The sequence below is a fragment of the Semicossyphus pulcher genome, unplaced genomic scaffold, assembly GCF_022749685.1.
Source record: "Semicossyphus pulcher isolate SPU_LCO1_2020_fin unplaced genomic scaffold, fSemPul1.0.p SCAF_1, whole genome shotgun sequence".
In the NCBI taxonomy this organism is placed as follows: Eukaryota; Metazoa; Chordata; class Actinopteri; order Labriformes; family Labridae; genus Semicossyphus; species Semicossyphus pulcher.
This window is the reverse complement of record NW_027211603.1, coordinates 16,504,094-16,523,049: the sequence shown is the minus strand read 5'-3', so window position 1 is coordinate 16,523,049 and position 18,956 is coordinate 16,504,094. Positions and strand designations below refer to the sequence as shown.

General features: G+C 40.0%; 1 protein-coding gene across 1 annotated transcript in view; it reads right to left on the bottom strand.

Annotated features, from left to right (window-relative positions):
* Positions 1 to 18,956, bottom strand: part of cpne7 (copine VII) — a 34,795-nt gene that overhangs the window by 6,044 nt on the left and 9,795 nt on the right. The window contains exons 5-15 of the mRNA XM_069671334.1: positions 18,541 to 18,615; positions 14,129 to 14,212; positions 13,954 to 14,043; positions 13,642 to 13,740; positions 13,383 to 13,469; positions 13,047 to 13,106; positions 11,298 to 11,431; positions 5,540 to 5,594; positions 1,942 to 1,993; positions 1,427 to 1,560; positions 206 to 442 (exon numbers count right to left, since the gene is read on the bottom strand). Coding sequence (XP_069527435.1) covers positions 206 to 442; positions 1,427 to 1,560; positions 1,942 to 1,993; positions 5,540 to 5,594; positions 11,298 to 11,431; positions 13,047 to 13,106; positions 13,383 to 13,469; positions 13,642 to 13,740; positions 13,954 to 14,043; positions 14,129 to 14,212; positions 18,541 to 18,615 — 1,107 coding nt within the window. The remainder of the gene's footprint in view (positions 1 to 205; positions 443 to 1,426; positions 1,561 to 1,941; positions 1,994 to 5,539; positions 5,595 to 11,297; positions 11,432 to 13,046; positions 13,107 to 13,382; positions 13,470 to 13,641; positions 13,741 to 13,953; positions 14,044 to 14,128; positions 14,213 to 18,540; positions 18,616 to 18,956) is intronic.

The window sequence follows — 18,956 nt, the reverse complement described above, 5'->3', positions numbered from 1 at the left end:
TTCTGGATCACCTCCAGTACATGATGTCCATCTGTAGCTCTGACAGAGCCAGCATGAGCCTCCTGTTTGCTCTTTTAAATAACATGAAGGGTGGCGTTGTATAAAAAAACACGTTCATGAGCATCACCAGCACAGGAAACAGAGGAGTAAGGGTTAAACTGAACGTCTGCGAATGAGCACTGACAGAAGAAGTAAAGAAACTGACCGTTTTGAAGTCTCTGAAGGGCACAAACTGCACAATGTCCCTCAGGACCGGCTCGCCTTTCGGTGAGCGTAGGACGCCATCATCACCATCCAAAATCTGCATGTCTGTGAAGTCTGCATTGCCCACACCAACAATTATTATGGAAAGAGGCTGGTAGGAGGCTCGTACAATGGCTTCACGGGTGTCTGCCATGTCTGTCACCACCCCATCCGTGAGGATGAGCAGGATGTGGTATCGCTGTTGAAAGATAAGAGCTCTCAGTTTGAATCAATCCATGCTAACATTAACTCATTTTAACAGCGACGTGTGGTTTTGAGCAAGGACACCTCTCAGTGTGTGTTGTGGTCTGAAGTAGGCTCTTCATGCTGTCTTGGGTAATTTTACAGCCTCTGCTCAGTAGATAAGTACGTATGTGTATGGCACTTGGTTAAATTGTTACACAGAAAAGAAGTAGATCAAGAAAAGAGAAAAAAAACAGAACAACTTTATCACAAACTTCAGCAGAGACGTTTTATGTGAGAGCACGCACGTATGTGTGAAATTACTTTCACATGTCCACTGACCAGGATAATACAAGTAGTACAGTAAAAGAATATTACGTGGCACAGTATATTGTAATGATTTTTGACTGTCTACATGATAGAGGTTATTTTCTTGGTTTCCTGACCGTGTTTGTGTTACTGACTGTCCCCAGTGTGTGTACTTCTAATGCATGCCCTGAAAGCCCTGTTGTTTACTGCAGCTCATTTACTGGCATTGAGGAGTAAATAATTACATGCAGGTCAGCACAATAACAGGGGTCTAACACAATGTTGGTGCAGCCGTAGGTAATTTAAGATTGTAATAAAATAAAAGACTTTACTCCCAGTTGGATATTAAGGAAAGATAAGAAGCACAATAACTCTATTAGCCATGTTTGTTAAATCACATTTTAAGTGCAGTTTATGAGATAATTTCTTTAACAAAAAAAGGGTCAATGATATAGAAATATGTCAAAAAAAATACACGATTAATTAAGTTCTGTACGATTTCAATTCATAATTCAGAGAAAACTAATTTGTTCTGTTATAGTTCCCTTCTACTTCTGCACCGTAGGGCATCATCGCTGTAAACACTGAGGTGAACCAGAGGCTACTCACTCTGGGATCTCAGCGGGACGCAAAACAACAAAGCCTATATTACAGCCATTTATTTTTTTAAAGAGCATAAAGGGACACTCACAGAAGCATCTTTAATGTTGCCATCGCCTGCTGCCAGCTTTGCTATCCTGTTAATGATGGGAGAAACATTTGTCGGGCCATACAGTTGGATCTTAGGAAGGCAGTTCTGGTAGGCCTCAACCACTCCTTGGATCTCTGATCAAAGAGAGCACAGGGAGAAGTGAAGGGATCATCGATGCACTTGTCAGTAAACAAGCAAAGTACACTAAAGGGTACAGTCTTATAAACCATTCGATGCATCCAGGAAAGAATCATAAGTGGCCTGAATATCACCTCTGTCTCATACAAGTTAAAGACGTCAAATTGTATAGAAGCAGATTTAGATTGATACTTTTTGGTGTGTATTTCAACAACTCATTGTGATCCCTCTTTGATCCATACACCAAAAACTTGTGATTGAGAGTTACTATACATGTTTTAGCAGCTGTGTTGTCAGATTACAGATATAAATTCTAGTATCATCTGCATAGAGGTGCACTTTTTAGGGTGTAACTGGTATACAAAGACTTTCCTTACCTTCACATTCATCATCTTCTGGGTTGAAATTAATGGCAAAGTCATGAGACACCTGTGGATGGAGAAAGAAGACATTTGGTGAAGGCAATTGGCTCCAATGTTTTTTATCACTAAAGGCCTACATTTCCGACTTCAATTGTATTGAGTACATTTTAAAATGTATAATTGATGATGTTATGGGATTGAAGATCAGTATCACAACACTTGGGTCGTGTCCACAGGTTTAACGTTTTGTGTGTCGTTTAGAGGCGTTGCATTTTATGAGATTTAGACATGCCGGAAAGGTTGAAGACATGTGACCTTTTATCGTCAGTAATAAACACATTTTTATCATTTTGAAAATGTCCAAGCTTTTCAAGGCTTATGCAAAAAACTACACAGTTAGGTATCTTTGTTCAGTCAGTTAAATTACATCAACACTGACTGTTAGTCCTGTGTTTATATAACCTTTCTACCCATACCAACCTCCTAAACTGACGTTTCTTTCTCTATGACATTCACATGTAAAATGACACACCATCTCAATATAACAATATATAAATCAACATTGATTCAATGACAAAGAATGACACACAAAAAGCATAAATTGCTTTGTGATAATATGCTAAATTACTTTAGACATTGGTGTGTTATTCACAAGACATTTGGTGACACAAGTTGAGTAAAACCAAGGATACAAAAAGATTGCAGATACTGAAACTGATCATTTGGATCAGTTGTGATTCCCTCAAGAAAACTGGAAATCCTGTAAGTACAAGTTGACGGTATGAAATAATTTCTGCTAATATCTATACCAGCATATCTAAACACATCAAAGATAGCATTTTTTCTATATTACAAGCACATAAATATAACACTTTAATGAATAAATATCTCAGGCATTAACCACATTTTAAAGCTACATAATTAAGTAAGAGAGGGTATTTAAATCCGGCTGATACATTAAGCAGATGACTAAAGCTGGGGAGAGTATTTGCTAACACAAGAGAAAAAAAAACAGGAATTAATAGCAAAGATATCTTAACTGTATTGAGGTTTTGCATATAATTTTGGCTAATTAAGTGAAAATCAAATGATCAATTTCAATCTCGAGATAAACGTAGCTCACATTTATTTGCAGGGGTGATAATTTGTTGTGTGATGTCCTGATCTGATCCTGCTATTAATATCTGTATATCATGCACTGTTTGCTCAAAGCTGGTTTCCTTATACCTTCACTCGCAAGTAAACTTATTCATCCACAAGCACCAACTGTCAGCCAGATCAGCTGTCTCCTCTCCAGCTGGCTCATTTTTAAGTAACATTTTTAATGTGATTAAAAGCCTGAATATGAGGAGAGATTAAACATAGAGAATACAGTTTATTATTTACACTGGGCCACTGCAAGAGAATAGATCTTGTTTTCTGATTGAATGGGCTTGTTTCATGGCCGACCCCTTGATATGATAGAGCAGGAAACACACAGGTGTAACTAATAACATTAATTATGGCTCTCCTTCAATCAGCAGTAAGGCCTGGGTATTGTGCAGCGGTTCACTTGAATGGCTGATAGAGGCTCTTATGCAGCGTTAAGCTTCTGTAATGTGATTAGTCACACCTGTGCTTTTTCTGCTACTGTACCACAGTGAGTCAATATTATAACATTAATTTAAGCTTCCCTGTTTGTCTGAGTGCATCAAACTCTTTGGGTTGAACAGCAGCACCATTGCTTAAGTGGGAAAAACTATAAGGGGCGAACATCAGATTTTCTGCCAAAATTGTAAGTCAGTTTAGAGACATCCATTATGATGTTCATGCTGCATTTTAATGCTTCTAATGTGTTTTTTTCCTCAGGCATCACACAGCTCTCACAAGGAAATAACTGATTTGCTGTACTATTAGTATTTTCCTGCAAATGGTTGCATGTTATGAAAAACAAGTAGAACCATGACAAAAATGATTTAAAAGGTGTCACACACCTTTAAATCGACTGAATCTTTTTTTGAATGAATGAACTGACAAAGCCCACAGCATTACACAAAATAGTTTTAACACCTTTTAGCCGTCAGAATGATCCTGAAAACTCCAGCTCTTACATGCTGATGTTCATATTTGTTACCAGGGTTACCAAAGGATTTGCATACAGCTGAACTGTTTGAAGATGAGTCAGCAGATGAGTTTTATAGCACTTTGGTTTTAAGTCATGCTTAAAAAGGGGTAATGTTACAATGTTGGATGTCAAGACTAAACGTGGGTGAAGTTTCAAATCTGTAGGTAAAAGTATGTTGGAGTAATCCCCAGGCTTTAAAGCTCAGTCTGCAGGCTGCTGTGAACGCCAGGTTTCACACAGTTTTTTCTACACGTTGCACTTTGTGATGTCACAAAGTGCAGCCTCAGCAGGGACAGAGCCTTCTTAAAGGGTCAGAGCTGACTGAGTGCTTCAGGCAGAGGCTGTATGAGGGCCTGCACAGAGCACCAGTGTAAGAAAAATGAGGAGTTTTTTAACTGTAACTTATGCTAAGCTACTCCACAGGTATCACAGAGTGAAATACGAAGCTTGAAATTAGCATAATACCCTCCATTTAAATCAAATATCATTAAAATCGTCTAGGTTGTCTGTATGGTTTCAGACGACAAACAAACCACACCCGAGTCAGCTTGGAAGAAAACGAGCAATTTGATGACAGTTTTTCAGAACAGCATTTACTTAGTGTATACTAAACAGATTTGTTTTAAACAACATGGTTTAACAGCACCCACAGACTCTTGATAATACATTGGGATGTTCTATCCTAAACTTAAACTATAGGGAGAAGACCTTAAATCAAACTTGAAATTCTTGGCTCTTCTAATCACACTTGGTATGGATGTCACGTAAACAGCATGCAAACAGGTGTGGCCTATGAGTTCATTGAGGCAGATCATAATTAGTCTAAAGACTTAATTAGCATTTCCTCTGCACCACCGACCATAATGTGGAGACAGGATGCAGTAAAATAAATCTGACTCCTGCACGGACCTCTCCATCCTAACTTCAGAAATTAATAGTTTGTGTTTACTGAGACGGAAAACTTTGCATGACTGAAATGTTGATTATCGGCGTTTCAAATCGGCACAAAGCACAGAACAATCCCACATCAAACATAGGACGTTCTGGTTTAATAGACGTGTGTGTGTGCATGTGTGTGCGCGTGTGTGCACTCATTCTTCACACGTCAGACGTCCCCCCAGGGCTCTATTCAGAATCACTTAAAGCTTTTTGTTCTGAAAGTCCAATTTGGTTAAACAAATGCTCTCAAACTCATGAATTCTTATGCAAATGAAGCATGAGCACTACGGGGCTTTTATGTCATGGGAACATGTTATTTTCTCAAGACAAGTTGATATTTTAAGACGAGGGGCTTATGAATAAAAATATACTCAGTAATTAGTTTTAAATGTGAGATTTTGACAGAATGACAAATTGTGTCATAAAGCAGGTAATGGAAATCAGCCCGCTTAGCCCAACATCCCAGGGTGCTGCTGGGAAATACCAGGATTTGATAAGAGCACATGAATATCCATTTTGCATAACACTGTTCTTGCACAACAACAAGGAGATAGGAACAGAGATACTCACCTCATAATTTGGAGGAATTCTGGCACCAAATCCCAAAGCTGAGAATCTTTTGTCACTGAAATGAGAAGCAGATGAACCAGTCAAACATTCACAGTATAACTGCAGTTTAATCTTGGATACCATTTGACAGTGATATGAACAGTATTGATGGCTTATCCATGTGTGTTCACGTTTCCAAGGGCAGCCCCCCTGCTTGTTTGCATTTCATAAATGTTGAAAGCTCAAATTACAATTTGAAATGCGTCCCACGGTGCCTGCAGCCAGTGTTTGCACCTGTTCAAAGAGCTTCTAACAGTCTTCATCCTCTCTATTTTCATCCCGTCGTTTGTATTGGCAGATTTTACTCTAAGAGGCTCTGCGGTGCTGGATAGTACTTTTCCTCGTCACAGGCAAGGCAAAGAAACCACTCCCTTTATTACCAGAGAAGCTCTATACTCTATGAACCTTCTGCTATTTCAGTTTTCTTTCTTAAACGTGAGCATGAAGTTTATCCACTGTAGTGCCCCACAGAATTCCCACAATAGCAATAGCAACTCATGGACATCGACAGATCATGCAATAATTTTCCTCCAAAGAGAGGGTTAACATTAAATGGTCGCAATTGGTTAGATTTAGGCACCACTTGATTAAATTTAGTCTGGTTTCAGTTCAAATACCAAGCTTTATGCCTTTTCTGAAAGAAGTAGTTTAGCATGACTAAACTTAAGTGAGTTCAATCCAGAGAGAGTTCATCATGACTAAACAGATATTCTACATGCACAAAAATAAAGATGAGAAATGTGAAGAGTCTATGACAATTAGACCTCATTGTGGCATTATCATACTGTATACAGTGAAGCCTCGAGTCGTATATAACACCCCTGATAAAGTGTTGACACTGGTGGTTGTGGTCTATGAAGGATGCAATTTGATGAAGTGAAGTCAGGTGATGTAGTAAGAGGAGCCTAAAACAGGAAGTAGTTGGGATGGATGGATGGATGGATGGATGGATGGGTAAAAAACAAAGGACCTTAACCAGGTGACAGGGTGTCAAGGCTGAGTTGCTTCAAAATAAAGCTCAGCTTAAGTTTAAGCAGGAAAACCATCTTTGTGATGAAGGGAAGTTGAATCAGATGGCGGGAGCGTGCAACAGAAGACAAATAGCAGGGGTAGAATTATTGGTTGATGAAGCTCATGGCAATAGCTGGTTGGTTCAACCAAAAAAAAAACACTCTTAGTCAGCTGTCTAGTAAATCACAGGTGAGAGAGGGGCGAGAGAGGGAGGACTAATGTAAATAAAGGTGAACTAAAGATGGTCTTCCTGCTTTAACTTACACTGACCTTTATTTTGAAGTAACTCAGCTTTGACACCCAGTCACCTTATTAAGGTTTTTTTTTTAACCCATTCACCATCTGCACATCCACCCCACAACTACTTCCTGTTTTGGACTTTCTCGCTCCTCTTACTACATCACCTGACTTCCTCCTTGCTCCCGTCATTATTACTACGGCCACTAGGTGTCTCTGTTTTAAGTTAAATTGGCATTGGCATTCCGCCTTACCAATGAACGATAGATGTCAGGCCCCAGTACCTGATATCTACACTCCTGGTGACATTAAAATTGATGGAGTACCCCTTTAATGCTATGTAGTTCAAGGACACACTGTTTACGGAGTCCATATTTAACAGATAAAACTGTGTTTACTGTAACAAAGACAAATTTGTTGCGTTTTGGATTAGAGCTGCCACAGCTTGTTTCACATCAGTGGTTGTTTGCATACTCCAATGGCTGCCTGCCTTATCTGAACATTTACTCCACATGCCTTCATCACTGACAAAACATCCCCTAAATATAAGTGATAAACTGGACGTGGTGTGGGAGCATCAAAGGGGATAGAGCGTTTGCAGCATTACTAAGTGTTGATTTATTGGGTGTGTTGACAAGTGGTGGCTGGGGAGTTGTGTGTCCACCCGTGAAGCTTATATGGCTTAGAGGCAGCTTTTCAGAGCCATCACAAGTGTTTAATTAACTTTGATGGGTGTGGATTTCTATAAATGCTGGCAGAGTGATGATTTGTACACTCTCCGAGGAAGTAATATACTGTGAAATCTTTACTGAAGCAGCTTTTTTTGGGCAAGATTTAGTTGTTCTATTATAATAATTACAAATGTTGTAGCATTATTCCTAATACACAAACATTCAAGGAAAGAGTCAAATTATTCTTCCTCCTCAGGGAGGCTCAAGGAGAGATATGATTATGTGCATCTGTTCCCTTAACCTTGCAGTATTGTATTTACGGTGGCTGCAAACGGCAACAGACACAGCCTGTAGGCTCCGGAGGATTTCAGCTCATATTTGGTTACAATCATTATCCTCTGTTCCAAGAAGAAAAAAAAAAAGATAAACATGTGAATGTGTCCAACTCTTATTCTCTGAAATGCAACCTCTCCACATGCTCTGGATAATGTGCTGTTCTGTGTCCAGATATAAAAACACTCCAGTAACAATGCTCCAAACAAATTAATGGGCTTCTGCAGCCAACACGGTTGTGCAGCGGATACGGAAGCATAAAAAGAAGTCTTTGCAGCAAACTCACCTACACCATTTATATGTTTTCAACTAGTTTTTAATAATACCTCATCAAAAAAAACTCCCATGCACTGAATACAGGCCTAACTCCCACTGTTGTGACCTTTCAAACACACTGAGGCATGTTCAATCGGAAGCTAAATAATAGAAAGTAGATTGTGTTTTAGTTTTGTGTTTGGTTTTACCAGCTTAACTAATGTGGAGAAGCATTTATAAAGAACATGTTGAATGTGGAAGGACGTATTCTTGCTGATATGTGGTGCATTCTCATTATATAGCCCTCAGTATCTGCCGAATAGATTCTTTCCATTCTTTAATAAGCTCGTCCTTGGAGCATTATTGAATGAGTTCTATATGCACAACCATCGTAAGAGATCACCCTTAGGTGTAGAGATAGAACAAAGCACCTTCAGCCTTGACAGGAGGATAAATAAGGCTACTGGTTGGTAATTTTCATCATTCAATTCTGCTGTAAAGCGTACGGTGGTCCTTGTTTTCCTCAATTTGTCTGCCCATGTGAGGAGCCGTGGGGAAATGTGCCCTTATAATAGCCCTCTCAGCAAGGTAAACGAGCCTCTGCCCACACAGACAAAAGCTCGTCATTCCATCTCCGTAATGCACTCCTCTGCAAGGACTCTAAAATCCCACATCACCTTTATCCACTAAAGGCTAAAAGGTTTGCTTGCCCACATGTTACACCTCACTAATAATTCCAGCTTAAGAGGAGAGGGCTGCCCACACTCACAGGCATGTTTGGAGCATGATGGAGCTACGAGGACGAGCTGCAAAATTTACAGGCAGCTTCTGCTATCTGTGGGATGCTATAATTAGCCAGACAGTGTTCCCCTGATATTCAATAGGAGGATCTGCATAAATCAGATGTGTTAATCCTCATCTGGCTTAGTTTTGACAGACGAGAGGGTCTTTCTCTGAAATATATCGTATTATCAATAGTTTCAGATTAATTAGCACGCACCTGCAGGTAATATCTCGTAGTATTTTGCTCATTGTGTAAGATTTGTTTTTAATTAGACAATCAGTATGAAAAAATAGAAGTGTGTGTGACTGCAGCCAAAAACCTGATAATATGACATCAGCCAGTATTTACAGTTGCAGAAACAACAATTCAAAGCGCTCAGTGTCTGTAATGATTCCTCAAACAGGCTTTACTCTGCATCTCCTCTGTCTTAACATCTGATTCCACACCACGCTGTTATTTCTACAGCCACAGAGTCTCCCACTTGTTTCTGAAGTGCCTGCTATACTGGTGTCAGCCCTCGATCTCTGCATGTGTGCGTCTTTAGTTCAGGGTAATGAGCCTGTACGAGCTAAGAAGGGGGACCTGTAGCGGCAGCAGATGCTGAGAGGAAACCGTACTGTGGAGTTAACCACAGGAGAAACACAAGCAGCCACACTGTGAACAAAGAGGCCGGAAGTACACGCACCACAGTTAGCTGTGTACAAACAGGCAAAGGCCTGTGCAATAAAGTTTGTGTGTTTAGAGGCACAACTTTCCTTTTTGAGTCTCTGAATTAGTTCTTTATAATTATATGGTGATAGCAGTAAGTAGCCCGGTGTATCGCCAGATGGTGGGAAATATTCTTAATATTGTACATATAAGGATTAAGATAACAAAAAGATGGAAAAAAAAAGATGTCTTTCAGACTTCAAATAATGCTAAGAAAACAACCAGATTCAGAAATGACATTGTCTTTTGGTGTACATTTTTTTCACATAGGCCACAAGAATGTCCACATCTACTTTCTACTCATACTGATGGTAGTGAGACAAGGTACACGACTTCTAAACCACACCAGGATGTAATGTTACAAAAACTAAAGATTTGCCAGACCACCTATATCGTAACATGTTAAAAAACAACAAAATTGCAACATCAAAAAGTCTGATAAAAGCTTTGATTCCCACCAAGTGCTCCTTGAGTCACGGCCCTTTCCATCAAATTTCCACTTAATTTCTTTGAAATGTTTTAAAAAGGAAAAATAAAAAGCTATAATCCATGCGTACGGCATACAAAATTAAATTTGTGGGATTTTTTACTCCCTTGTATATTTTCAAACATCTAGTTTAGCAGCTATTTTCCATGCGACACCGCCATGAATTTTTCCATCTTTAATGTAATTTCTTTTCTACTCCGAGAGCACCAGAAGTTTAACGGGACACCCCGGGTTCCCATTTATTCTTCTATAAACCTCTTCAAGGTTTTTTAAATGTCATGAGAACTAACAGAGACACAAACAGACAAACTGGACCAATTTGCAATGGATTGTGGATGTAAAACATGTGCAGGATATGTCAAGCAAGATTAAAAAAATACATTTAAGCCATCTAGCTTAAGATCTAGCCTAGAGATTTGTTCATAATTAAACAAACACATTCAGTGTTGCCAAAGAGAAAACTAAAGTAAAAGGAACAGGACAGAGAAACGTGATTTTTCTTGCAAACTGTTGTGTGAAATCTCTGCCAAAGAGCTGTCACTCACAAAACTGATGTCAGGATTTAAATGCCCGTGTCTGATCTAAAAGGTCAACATGTCATCTTCCTGATCGGCTGTTAAAAGCTGCAATTTAATGCATGCTTTGAATCTTGAAGGAAGGTGTCAGAATATGTGCCTGTGTCCTTGACTGCTGCTACCCGACGACATCTTCAGTCCCAGTTTAGCTTCATGCATAAGTAATGCTAGTAGAGGCCAAATTAGTTTGCTCTAATTTTCAGGTACAAACAGCGTCACTGAGCTTAAAGCAGATTTAAATTGACTTGCAAATGTGAACAAGATGTGGACAGTAAACAAAATTGCTTTTGTGCAGCATGTGAGCGGCTGCTTTGTTGACGAGGCGTGTAACTCACGAGAGAGGATTCAAAATGCAAAATACATTTCTGTGAGGAGTTATTGAAGGAGCTGGTGGTCCAGTCACATTATTTCTATAACAAACTGGTGAGCAGAAATGTAATAACCTGCTGGATTCTGCTACAATCCTGTTCCAGTGCTCCATGATTTCCATTACAACCCTTTTCACTGTGTTTATGATGGAGTGGCTCGTTTCGGTGCTAGAGATCCCACAGAAACGGCGAGTAAGGAGCACTCTGCAGCTCTATTTCACCACAGGGGGCACGGACAAATCCCCGCAGGCACCAAAGAGCCTTTACTGAGAAACAAAAGAGTGACAAACCTATCATAGTCTTGACAGATCTCTCCCACTGCTATCAGAGCCTTCAGGTACTCGTTGGGCTGGTAAGGGTTGATGTAGTGCAACGAGCAGCTGTTTCTGGGGTCTCCATTGGAGGCTGTGAAGTCGATGGCAACCTAGGAGAAAGTATTAGAGTGCAACATGAACAATACGACAAAAATCTATTTAGTTTTTCTGCAAATACTTTTATTTGGCTGGTTTTATTTGACTTGTGTGAGCGAGCCCAAAATATTCCAAATGGCAGCATAAATTATCTTATCAGCGGTAAGAATTTGCACTTTTTACACCCACACGCAGTAGATTGAAGCGGCTACAGCTCCCGTACACTGTAGATACAAGCAGGCAGCAATTTCAACAGGGGAGCAACTGCATGTACCACAGCAGTCCTCATGATTAATATTCACTGCTTCAGTAATCCAGCCACAGAGTGAGAGGTAGCAGCGAGAGCAGACCAAAGGGCGAGAGTTAAAGGAGGGTGAATTTATTCCATCGGGCTGCCTACAACAAGAAAACTAACTGAGCTTACACGGACACCATCGGGGGATGTTTCGAGGATGAAAAGATATTTTAATACTTTCAGTGGTGAGGGGAGTAATCAGATCATTTATTACAGTAAATGTGCCAGAACCACACTGTAGCAACACTTAATCACAAGTATAAGTAAGTATAATCATGAAAACTACCTAAGCATTAAAAGTAAAGGTATTGATGGGACGATAATGGGTACTGTTTAACTTTTATATGTTATAAAATTTCATTAAAACATTCATGTAAAAGCAGGATTTGTTCTAGTTTGATTTTGTGTTCGGTCTGTTTCATTGTTCACATTGTTTGTGATGTTCCACTTCCTGCCTTTGTGTGTATTCCCGCTTGTTAGATTGTGTGCCCCGCCCTTATTGTTCTCACCTGTTCCTTGATTGTCTCACCTGTGTCTGATTAGCCTCACCTCCCAAGCATATTTAGTCTTTTTTTGTCTTCCCCTGTCCCTGTGCCAGTTCGTCATTTGTCAAACCTTTTGTCCAATCACCCGTGTATACGACTGTGGACGTTTAATTTGGACCTGTGGGTTTTGATTTACCTGGATACTTTAAAAGTAAGCCTTTTGTTTTTTTAAACTATTTGCATTGGAGTGCAACTGAAGACTGTGTAAGGGATAATGTATGGAGCAGGTTTATATTGCGGAATGTTCCTCTGTAAGCACACCAACATCAAAGGCGGATTGATATGATTACCGTTAGTCCTCTGCATCCCTAGCAACGGTCAAGAAAGCCTCGGGATGTCGTGATTAAGCAACCAGAATCAAGTATGTAACACAGCCGTGTAATCGTTTTAGTTAGATTAATGCGCTCATTTAACGATCTGATTTAATATCGTTGGTTTGTAAAAATTCTGAATATAGTGAGAAATGCTTTAACAATTACAGACAAAATCTTTATAAATCCAATTAAATCAAACCATGAAATATTTATTCATGAAAAATTATCAAACATAGTTGCCAAGTAATTTTTTTGCCGATCCAGTAATAGTTTCAGCTTTTTCCCTCTCAAATGTGGCACAGTAAAATTATTAAGCGGCCTACGATTAAAGTACAACTACCTCCAATTTGGCCTTAAGTACAGTAAGTACTACTTACTTCTCACAAGTATTGTAAGAAGTATTGGTTAAAGTACTAGGAAATGCATGTAAGGTAATGACAGTGGCTCTTTATGAAACACAAAGTGCTCAGTTTACCGTAAAGTGGATCTGGCATCCTCCCATGATGTAGTCCAAGAAGGAGTACACTCTGTGGAGCTGAGAGAAAATACACATTTGTTTCAGGCAAAACCTCAGAAGGGACGTCTGGGTGGGAGAGTTAATACTCAGTGATGTTGTTGGAAGCATCTGGTCATTAAAGCAGAATTAACTCAACAAATCTGTTGACTGTAAAATGTGATGTGCATCGTTTTAAAGCAATGAAAACTAAAGATGTCCTTGGTGCAGATAGCAGAGATGTTCTCATTAAGATGTACAGTGAGAGGATTATTACTTATTCATATGTACACTGCGTATTCTGCAGGTGATTCCTACCTTAAGGTCGCTGAGGATGACGACTCCTGAATTTTTATAGTTTCTCTTCTTCTGTTTGTACTTGGGATTCACACAGTCCCACGTCACCTTACAGAGAGAGAGTTGGAGACAGAAGAATCAACTTATAGCCACATATCTTAAGCCACTGTTTCATGTGTAATAGAGTCAGGAGAGTAAAAAAAAAGAAGAAAGCGTGTATGAAACTGTAACACAGCTGTCTCTCCTCCTGTCGCCCTGCTTTGCCTCTTCTTTCACTGACCTTATTTCCGCTGGAAATTTTCTGCATTTCCCTGAAAGTGGCGTAGAACTCGCCGATGAAGTCGTGCTTCCCCCTGGAGTCGTAATCCCACACTAGGCACTGAAGTAGACACAGAAATCTGTTTACAAGCTGCTCTCTGCAGATCTGGTAGCATACACTCATGCATGCGATATTTGTTTATTATTTAGTATGTACAGTATATAAAATGTTCTTCAGTTTCGCCCGGATTATTGATTCCAGCCAACTGGACATCCACTCTCTGAATCCCTGATCCCTGGTGGCTTTCCCCAGTGTGGACTTAAGGTGCCTTACCTTGAGCTTCCGGTCCTCATCACAGCTGCACAGGGATATGAGAGACACTTTGAAAGGCTCCCACACGGGATTCAGGTTGTTTTTAATCACCTGTTTAAAGGAGGAACACATTACGTATGAGGCAAAGAAGCACACACAGCTGCTGAAAGTAAACAGGGGATATGATCGTATTTACCTCGGTTCTGTGCACAAGCTGTTCGGTTTCGTCGTCATTGATTCGGTAAATTTCCAAGAATGGGTCCGACTTACTGAAGAGATCCTGCAGAGAGAAACAGGACATCAAAACAAATGGCCCACTCATTCTTAATGTTAGCACAGGACACTGTAACAGGTCGACCAAATGGAAGATAAGAAAGTGTTTCTCTGTAGAAAGGAGAGGTAGGTTAAAATAGACAGTTCTAGTTTTAGCTTTATAATAAAGGAAGTCAGAAAGACATAAAACATGACATTTAACATTGATTTATGATTACCAGTGTTTTTCTTGAAGCTAATGAGTCAGATAATGTTTGCCAACCTTCATGAAAGATTGAAAAATTACACAAAAGGATCTGCACTAAACGCAGCGTTCAGTGTTTGGTTATTTCACCGTGTATCTTTGGTTCTTCAGATTGTTTGCATGACAGGAAAACGAAATGAATACACATGGCCACTGACTCTGATTAATCACGGCTGATTGAAGAAGCAGAGGTAATTGTCTCCGTGATTTAAGGTCAGAGAGAAGCAGGCGTAACATTTACGGCGCAGCATGGTGCCTCTCTACATCAATGTGGTGGAGTAAAAATGATTTAATTTTTCTAACTTTTTGGTCAGAAGAGAAAACACTCATGCCCTTCTCTAATTATTCTGACTCTCTAACTTAATCATAGTACTTTTTTTTTTGATGGATGCCTGCTGTTTCCTTTATTACAGCCGTCCTCACAGCTCTGATGCATCTTTATTGGTTTCAGAGCCAGCGGACAATTTACACTTTTATTTTGCACTCCATTACTTCCTGTGTGCAGAAGGTCATCTAAAATATCCCAGTAATGGGTTGTTATTAACGGCATGCATCTGAATTAACTCAACAGTTGCTGTGTCCATAACCAGTGTGAGTAACAATCTTGCTAAATTGAAAACATATGCAAGATTTTGCATCCTTTGGGCTTGTCTGCGGGAGCCTTAAAGGATCCCCTGTGTCTCAAGCACACGTGTCTGAGAGCAGAACAAGCTGGTTATTTACGTCAATTGATTCTTCAGCGAGGAAAACAAATAATTAGTGTGTGTGAGAGAGAGGGAGAGATTGTGTGTGTACTGGCTAAGGGGGTGGGGTTAGTGAGGGGTGTTTGTGTACACCGAATGAGACAGTTAATTCTGCATTTCCCGCCACATTAGCCGGATACATCTCCTGAGGGACGACAGCAGAAAGAGCTGTAGCAGTTGCTCTTTGTTGCTAGCCAGGGGCATCGGCAGCCTGCGCTGATCAGACACATGTCAAAATTTAATCCCAGGCTAACAATAACAGTAATGTTAATCAGTGCCCATTACCTTAATTTACGATATATCATCATTAATCCTCCTTCATTAGCGCCTATACTGGGATGCTTCGATATTTACCACAGGTTGAGAGGTGAGGCAGCTGACAGGAGGCTAATTACACACAGTTTGCTGCTTCGCTTATCGTGTGTGTGTATGTGAGATAAATTGTTACACCCAAGAGATCCATCGCAGCTAATTAGCATTGTGAAGCTAATGTGTGAGTGTCTGATACACCTGATCGCTGATGGAACCTTTTTCTAAACGGAAAATTAAAATAATCATGCTTAGCTGTATGGCATGAGCTAAAAGTGTCTTTCTCTGACCTGTTGCCTCACAGAATATGCCTTACTTATAATACATTAGTTTACATGTATTCACAAGTTAAAGCTGCACTATGCCAATAATTGATAAATACAGCAAGAATTAATGGACTTTTTAAGCATCTGTTAGCTGGTGGTTTGATTTTAAAGGCAGTTTTGTTCAAGTTACTGACTAGCATAGGAAAAAACGTAGCATTTAAGCAGCTAAACATTGTGTGAGTTGGTGAAGATCATAGACTGTATAAAAGATGGACGACATGACAGCTCCCTAAAAGTGAAGCCGCAACATTTCGAGCGCCCCCTGCTGACTGGCTGCAGTATAGGTCATAAAGCCCGCCTCCTCCATGTTAACAGATGGGACATGAGTCAAACTATAAAATCAAAATACACAGCAAATACATTTTTCTCAAACATGGTTTCTGTCATTTTAGTTAGTTATTATCATACTAATTTACATCCAAGTGTTCATTTTTCTGAAAAGTTTAGTTTTAATTAGTTATTTGATGCTGTCAAAAGGATGATTGACAGCTCTGTTGACAATTACGGCTCCTGCAGCCGGTCTGTTCCAGATTAACAGAGTAGAGGAGGAGCAGTGAGAGGAAAGTTTCCATATCTGTGAATGTTAACCTCAGACCAACACAAGAAGCTGTTCTGCTGTTAAATACGCCAACGTGCAGGATCCTTGCTATTTTTTTGGGTAATTTAAGTGTGTGTTTTGGTTAGCGGAAGTGGCTACAGCAGCACCCCCCGCCCATCTGTACTGCGCAGACTCTGGCTCCAAATGACATTGCAAGATAGCAGGGCCTATCACGGGGCTGTTTTGGCTTACAATTCCTTACAATGAGAGCAGATGGAGATGCGTCGTCCATCTATATATACAGTCATGGGTGGAGACCAAAACTTGGATAAAAGGTGTTCTTGTTTACTCAGTTATTTATTGATTAGTTTTCATTTCCTGTTTTATTTTGTCAGTCACCCTCTTCTTGTCCTACTTCCTGCCTTTGTGTATTTTCCCGCTCGTGTGATTGTGCCCCGCCCCCTTATTGTTTTCATCTGCTCCTTGATTGCTCACATCTGTGCCTGATTACCCTCACCTTCCCAGTGTATTTAGTCTTTCCTTGACTTTGTGCCAGTTTGTCTTTCGTCAAACTAAATTATCCTTGTTCCCATTGTGTATTTACTTGGCTCCTTCTGTGTTTTACACCTGTGTTTAGTTCGACTTTCAGTTGGACCTTGCTGTTGCTTTTGGATATTGATTTTCCTCGACGTTATAGAAGTAAGCCTTTGTCTTTGTGTCCATTAAATTCTGCTTAAAATTCTGCTCTTGGGTCCACTCCTTTTGTGATTAAAACAACCGTGACAAAGTGACTTGAATTTGAATTGAGTTTACATGCATCAAGTGGTTGCAACACGACTTTAAATAAAGGCTCTTTTATGTATCTGCTGTTTTTTTACATAGACGACTGTTAGCTTACCAGATTTGGGGAACTTACTCATCAAGTCATTAAGGTAACATTACTCGTGACTTTGATTACTCAGACAAGCTCCAGCAGTGCATTTAAACAACTTCAAACACATGTCGAAATATATATGATTTGTAGAAAAGTAAAATGAAATGTTTTAATGAGCTTATAGTTTAGAAGTATTTACTGACTATGTACAGCTAGTTCAATATTTGAGCCTCACTGACTGCATGAGGTCCCATTCTCACAGCTGAGACCCAGGGTAAGCACACATCTGCAGCCACTCCCATAACTCTCTATTGTGTTTATTCAAAGTGTAAACATGTACACTTTTGTGTCCCAGTGGCTCATGACTAAAAAACATTGCCCCGGGGCGTCGGTTTAGCTCAGCAGTTACATCGCACGTCCCATATACTGTACAGAGGCTACATTCCTCAATGCGGCGGCCCCAGGTTCAACCCCAGCCCTCGCCGCTTGTCTGTCCCACTCTCTCCTCCCCTGTGTCTGACACTGTCCACTGTCCTCTTCATCTCAATAAAGGCCCAACAAATAATCTTAAAATAAGAACACGTTGCTCTGCAGTAATGCACCCACAGGTGAAACTTCTGAAATGTAACAGTGATTCATTTGAATGCGCCGAAATCTCAGTTTAAACAAAGCAAGAAGGTGGATTCACCTGGATGTTAGCAGAAACTCGTTTTTTATAGCAGACATGGCATGCAGGGGTGATGACGCACATTATAGCAAGGATTTCTTTTTCATCGCTGCCCTTGTGTAAGAATCAGGTTTAGTTTGCAAACTCAAATAAAAAATAAATAAATGCACATGCTGTATAAAATTCAAATTGAACACGACTGGGAATCAAGGTCGACCTCTGAGTTTGTCGTCCCAAGGTTTTCTCCTAAGAACATGGGCGAGTTCAGATCATCAGAGTTGTAATTGGATGAAAGCTCCCGCTGTCTTTTTGATTGAAATATGCCTTCAGCAAACTTTGACAGAGGGAGAGCAGGAGCAGCTATAAGGTCAGTCATATGCAGCCTTAAAGGGGCCGCAGGAAGTCAGCCATCGAAACCACACAACTCACACGGGATACGATTTGCTGTCATGTGAGACTAGTATGTTCACAAGTCAGTGATGTATCTTTAAGATCCCTCACATGTGCATAACTTCAAGTCTACTAATCCATATCATATTACTTCTCCTACTGTCCCTGTATAGTGCTACCAAACCCTATCTAATAACAAACGAACTGTGTTTCTGTTTCCATCCAAAGCGTGTCCTCCCCTCACCTTATCATCAAGCTTCTTGGCACAGAAGGACAGCTCCAAATATCCGTTGTTGCCTGATATTTCCTCAGCGTGCACCTGAAAGGATACAAGATATGAAATATTATTTGACAAATTATATATTTAGTGGCGGATTAAGTGTCATAAAATTAACCAGTGTTTAAAGAATGTCCTTTACGTGCAGCACAATTGTACAAATGACCTTTTTTTAATTTCAGCAATGCCTATGGGTTATGAAATTATAAAATCTGTCACTCTGACGCATGAAATCCCCTCCTCTAAAAATAACCGTAAAGACTCTGCACACAGACATAATCCATCCATCCTGTTCAACACAGGCCTTTTGCTCAAGTTTCTATGTGAGAGCGTATACAACATTTTTTCCTTTCCATTGCAAAAAAGTAACTTCTACTTTTGCA